At 36.1% G+C, this 5,739-nt stretch overlaps 1 protein-coding gene across 1 annotated transcript in view; it reads right to left on the bottom strand.

Moving 5' to 3' along the window:
* The window catches only part of LOC106868320 (collagen alpha-1(I) chain), a 49,575-nt gene that overhangs the window by 7,721 nt on the left and 36,115 nt on the right, over positions 1-5,739 (bottom strand). The window contains exons 34-38 of the mRNA XM_052968422.1: positions 5,180-5,233; positions 3,766-3,819; positions 2,754-2,825; positions 2,116-2,151; positions 480-515 (exon numbers count right to left, since the gene is read on the bottom strand). Of these exons, the coding sequence (XP_052824382.1) occupies positions 480-515; positions 2,116-2,151; positions 2,754-2,825; positions 3,766-3,819; positions 5,180-5,233 (252 nt within the window). The remainder of the gene's footprint in view (positions 1-479; positions 516-2,115; positions 2,152-2,753; positions 2,826-3,765; positions 3,820-5,179; positions 5,234-5,739) is intronic.

The following is a 5,739-nucleotide window of genomic DNA, read 5'->3' as shown; positions in this document are numbered from 1 at the left end:
AAAAAAAAGAAACAAAGACTTATTAGGTAATTTGCGAATTCCTGATCAGTAGATCAAAATCTATTCTTCATTTCAATTCCACTGCAGTTATATCATATTCAGATCTTCTGCTGCTTAAATTATATTCAGATCTCATATACCGCAGATATACTAATGGCATTAAAATAAAATAACTGATATTTTTAGATGCCTCCCAGACAGAATAAATTGGAACGGTACCTTCTGTTGGCCCACACGAGTAAAAAAATACCTTTGCTAATTATATAGTGCTTCTCTTGTTGCTTACAACAATGGTCACAGCAACAATTTATAGTTAATTTCGTTGAGCCAGAGAGTCTTAGCTGCTTCGCACATTCACAAAGTTCCGACAACAAAGATATGAAGTGGGGGTTCAATTTTTTTTTTTTTTTATATGATGGGGAAAATATAAAATTTATAAACTAATAAATGCAGAAATAAAAACTAAACTTTCAACTTACGGGAGGTCCAGCTGGTCCAGCGGCTCCAGTAATACCCTAGAAAAGAAATAATTGAGAAATTCAGTGATGGTAGAAAACATGATCCAATATTTAATTGAACGCTAGTACTCAACACCCTAATTCTATTATTATTATTGTTCAGTAGTTTTATTTTTATAACGTGCTTTCACTTCACTACCGAGCGCAGCTCTGTGTGCCTTGGGTATGTGCTGTGGTTTGCTGTGATGCTCTTATGGTTACTGTATTGAAAGTGTTTTGCGTAGGATGTATGCAGTGCCCAGTAGTGCAATTTTCTGTATGTTATATATATTTGTAAGTCCTGGTGTTTTTGTTATGTATTTGTCTGAATATTTTTTTATTATACCTAGGGCACCTAGTATGATAGGAATTGTTTCTGTTTTTAGATTCTACATTCGAGTTACCTCTATTTCCAGGTCTTTGTATTTTGAAAGTTTTTCCATTTCTTTTAGGAAAACGTTGTCATCTGCTGGTATTGATACATCAATTAGAAAGCATTTTTGTTCTTCATGATCTTTGACAACTATATCTGGTCTATTTGCCTTAATTTCTCTATCTGTGTGTATTGGCATTGATTTTTGACAACTATATCTGGTCTATTTGCCTTAATTTCTCTAACTGTGTGTATTTATTATCATCATCATCATTATTATTATTATGAACAGGCCTAATCTGTGCATGTGCCTGTAGATTGGTGAGGGCTTGCTCTCTTGGTAATCAAAGTGACCCTAGGTCTGTGGGAGGTTCCTTGATGGGCACTGGTCGGAGTTTGTCTTGTATCAGTAGAACCGCATCATAGATATTTGTTCATATTCATCTAATTTCTCCTTTCTCTCTCTTTCTTTTCCTTATCTTTGATGTAAATCCACACATTCAAATTGTAACCTGTCCTTGTAAGGTGCCCTTCGTCTGATGCCGCAGCGGTAAATACAAGAAATCCACATTATTATTTTTATCATCATCATCATCATCATCAAGACGATATGATATGATTTGGAGAATTAGCTACAAATTCTTCTTCGTCGATCTATCACATAAAGATCTGTCGTTCATTCGTAGGGCCGAAAGTTTCATCAATGTCCAGAATACGTTTCTAGCTTTTATTTTATGTAAAATATATACAGGGTGTGTGTATTTAAGTAATGCATATATGTAGGTCTACATGATTAACAATGTTGGCACTCCGTCGCTTACGACATCGAGGGTTCCAGTTGATCCAATCAACGGAACAGCCTGCTCGTGAAATTAACATGCAAGTGGCTGAGCACTTCACAGACACGTGTACCCTTAACGTAGTTCTCAGGGATATTCAACGTGACACAGTGTGACAAGGCTGACCCTTTGAATTACAGGCACAACAGAAACAGGAAGTAAGAGTGAGAGAAAGTTGTGGTGAAAGAGTACAGCAGGGTTTGCCACCATCCCCTGTCGGAGCCTCGTGGAGCTTTAGGTGTTTTCGCTCAATAAACACTCACAACGCCCGGTCTGGGAATCGAAACCGTGATCCTATGACTGCGAGTCCGCTGCCCTAATCACTGGGCCATTGCGCCTCCATGACTAACAATAAATCTATATATGTGAGCAAATTTCCACACGTATAAACTGTTATATTACTCACCATGCGTCCTTCTTCTCCAGGTGGTCCACGGGGTCCCTGCAATAAATAATATCGATGGCTTAAAATATTTGATCAAAGTCAAAATGCTATTAATATAACCTTTAAACATACATTGATGGACGTGCATACTTACACATGCATACACAATTATGATGCACACACATACAAATATCCCACAGACAATAAAGTAGTACACGGTATACATATCTTTATAAGCGTATATATTCACATAGTTATATGCATACATTGATATATATATCTATACGTTTATATATATATATATGTATGTATGTATTTGCATATATAGATATAAGCATACTTACATGGGTACACATGTTCGCATGCATATATATACACACACACACACACACACACACACACACATATATATATATATATATATATATATATATGTATATTTATACGCGCATTGTTATATGCAAAAGTAGAAATACACACAAACACACACACACTCATATATTTCTATCACAAACTCTTGAATATTTTTTTACAATGAAAGTAAATTGAGATTATTATGCTATCATGCACAATTTACTATCGTCACTATATATGCCACTGTGAATATCATATGAATTACATATACTGCCTTTTGAAAAGTTATAAACAATAATACTTACGGGGCGGCCGTTAACACCTGGTGGTCCAGAAATACCGTCTTTTCCGGGGCGTCCACGTGTTCCATCAGGTCCCTACAAATTATAAAACATTCTATTTATAAGGAGTAAATGTTTAAATTTTGCAAGATATTAGATTTACAAAGAATTCGAGACCGGATGAGTAGGTGATATTTTGCTGGGTAAAATATTTTATTCTGTTTACTAGTCTTGTCTGTTTTGTGTGTACACTAACGACATAAGTAACGTGAAACTCTCCAAGAATCGAACTTGAAGCCATAGATTCGACACATTGAAAGATTAGTAGGACTCTAGAATATTTGTCACTTAAGCATTAGAGTATCTTTTGGATAATTTTTTTCTCTTAGTCTCAAGACTAAGGAGAAAAGACTATTGTCAATTTTCATAGATACTAGCAAGCTACTGGCATTGTATTAAACCTCGAGTGATGAGACCTTGAAACCTGATTTGAACTCAAGACGAAAGTTTGACAAAATTAAACATTGTTTTTCTCCTTAACTCAGTACTTTACTACCACATCCATTTCTACCAGTGTAGAATATATATAAGTGTTGTTCAGTTTCAGGTCAGTACTGATTGACCTCTGCTAATATCAAAGGTTTCCAAGTTGTGAACACCTCATTTTTCTTCTTTTCAGCTACAGTATATTAGGATTACATTTTGAAGTGGGTTCCTTTTTAAGCCGTTAGATCCTATTTCTAGCAAATCAAGTGATTACATAAAAGATTCTTTCCTGGTTTGAATTTTCAAAACTAGGTAAAGGAAGTAGTTATGAGGCAATAACTAAACGCAATATATTTAACGTTTCTAATGGTAGTTAATAAACAGCAATACAATACATTATTATTACAAAAAAAGTTAACAAAACTATTTCTTAGCATCATTTACAACTTTGATCTTAACCAGCACTGCTCATGATCTTCAGAAATATACATGAAAAAAAAAAATTTAAGAATTACAGGAAATATTTTTTTAATTTACAACAAATACTTACCATGGGTCCAGGAGGTCCTGGTGGTCCTGGAGTACCGATCTCTCCATCATTTCCCTATAGGGGGAAAAACCAAAAAGAAACACTGTTACAATAAATACTTATATTTTCATGAGTAGTTTTACAAAGTCACACACACACACACACACACACACACATATGCATTTGTATAGACCAGTAGTTCTCAAACTTTTTCGGGCTGTCGCTCCCTTGACATTTGGGTCACATTCTTAGCGCCCCCATCTCCGTTCACCACCAGAAACGTAGACCACTAAGCAAATTCAAAACAACTGTATTTCACAAATAAAACTTAACCTAATTAACCCATTATTTTGTTTTTACATCCATCGCCCTTTTATTTTGGCTACCCCCATTTTTCTTCAAGTCCCCAGGGTAAGTACCACCCAGTTTGGGAACCACTGGTCTAGACCATTGTTTCTCAAACATTTTTTTTACCTATAGATCCCTTTGATTCCTAGTTTACTCGTGTGGACCCTCAATCCATTCAATGCTTAAAAAGTCCTATTATATTTTTCATAATTAAATTTTATTAGAAATTGTATAAAAAAGAGTTATTAAAATATTTTGTGTATTGTACAGGTATGGTCAATATATTGCAGATGAATCTTAACCGAAGGGCCATATGGACCCCCGGTTGAGAACCATCGGTATAGACCAGAGGTTCTCAAGCTTTTTGGGCCACCGCCCCCCTCATGGCCACATAATACCCGCAGCGTCCCACCCCTATTTTTATGTATGAATAAATATTTTATATTTTACTAATTTATATCTACTATGAATCATTTGATATTTAATATATTATATAATTTGTATACAATACTATATTGATATTATGATAAATTCATAGCGTCCCCCAGTTCATTGCCTTTCTCTCAACGCCTTTTTCTCTACTGCCCCCAACCCCACCACCCCCTTAGGCACCAGCGCCCACCTGGACCGTCTCAACGCCCGCCGGGGGATGGCGGTAGCGCCCACTTTGAGAACTTGTAGTATAGACTCTTAAGAAGTCATGCATACGGATATAAACACGTTCATTTTAACAGGAAAAGGAAAATAGTAAAGAAAAGGAAACGAAGGAATGTTTATTCTTTTAACAAAGCAGAAATCCATAAACGTGTTACGAGAGAGGCTGCACTGTCGTGCCGTTGAAAGTGGCTTTTACCACATAAATAAAATGAGACATTTACAACTGGCAATCGAATCTTCGGAGACTTTCCACGATCCTGCAGCGTATCACTTAATATACAAAGCCAACACCTGACTCGTAACTGATTTACCGGTTCAAGAGTTAAAAGAATATGGCAACTAATTACCCAATAACAGGTGTGTTACCGCTTCATATTTCTTGATATAGAAGTTAAGCTATTATTTGTGGATTAGTTTTCGAAACACTCACCTTAGCGCCAGGTAAACCTGAAAGACCAGTAAATCCACGGTGTCCTTTGGAACCCTAAAATAGAAAATTAATTAAATGGTGATTAATTCAATAAATTAAGAATGTATGAACTAAATTGTGTGTGAGTGTGTGTGTGTGTGTGTGTGTGTGTACATACAAAATTTGTATAAACACATATATACATATATCTTTTATCTTTTACTTATTTCAATCATTTGACTGCGGCCATGTTGTCGCACCGCTTCGATGGGTTTTAGTCGAATAAATCAACCTCAGGCCTTATTTTTTTTTAACCCTAGTACTTATTATATTGGTTTCTTTTGCCGAACCGCTAGGTCACAGTGACGTAAGCACAACAACGCCGGTTGTCAAGCAGTCGTGGAGTACAAACACAGACAGAGACACACACATATAAATATATACATATATATGTGTGTGTGTGTGTCTGTGTGGCTGTGCGTGTGCTTATGCATGTATGTACACACACACACACACGCACACACACACACACACACACACACACACACACACACACACACACACACACACACACACACACA

This window comes from Octopus bimaculoides, chromosome 6, assembly GCF_001194135.2.
Source record: "Octopus bimaculoides isolate UCB-OBI-ISO-001 chromosome 6, ASM119413v2, whole genome shotgun sequence".
NCBI lineage: Eukaryota > Metazoa > Mollusca > Cephalopoda > Octopoda > Octopodidae > Octopus > Octopus bimaculoides.
The sequence above is the reverse complement of the archived record's forward strand: the minus strand, read 5'-3'. Positions and strand labels throughout refer to the sequence as shown.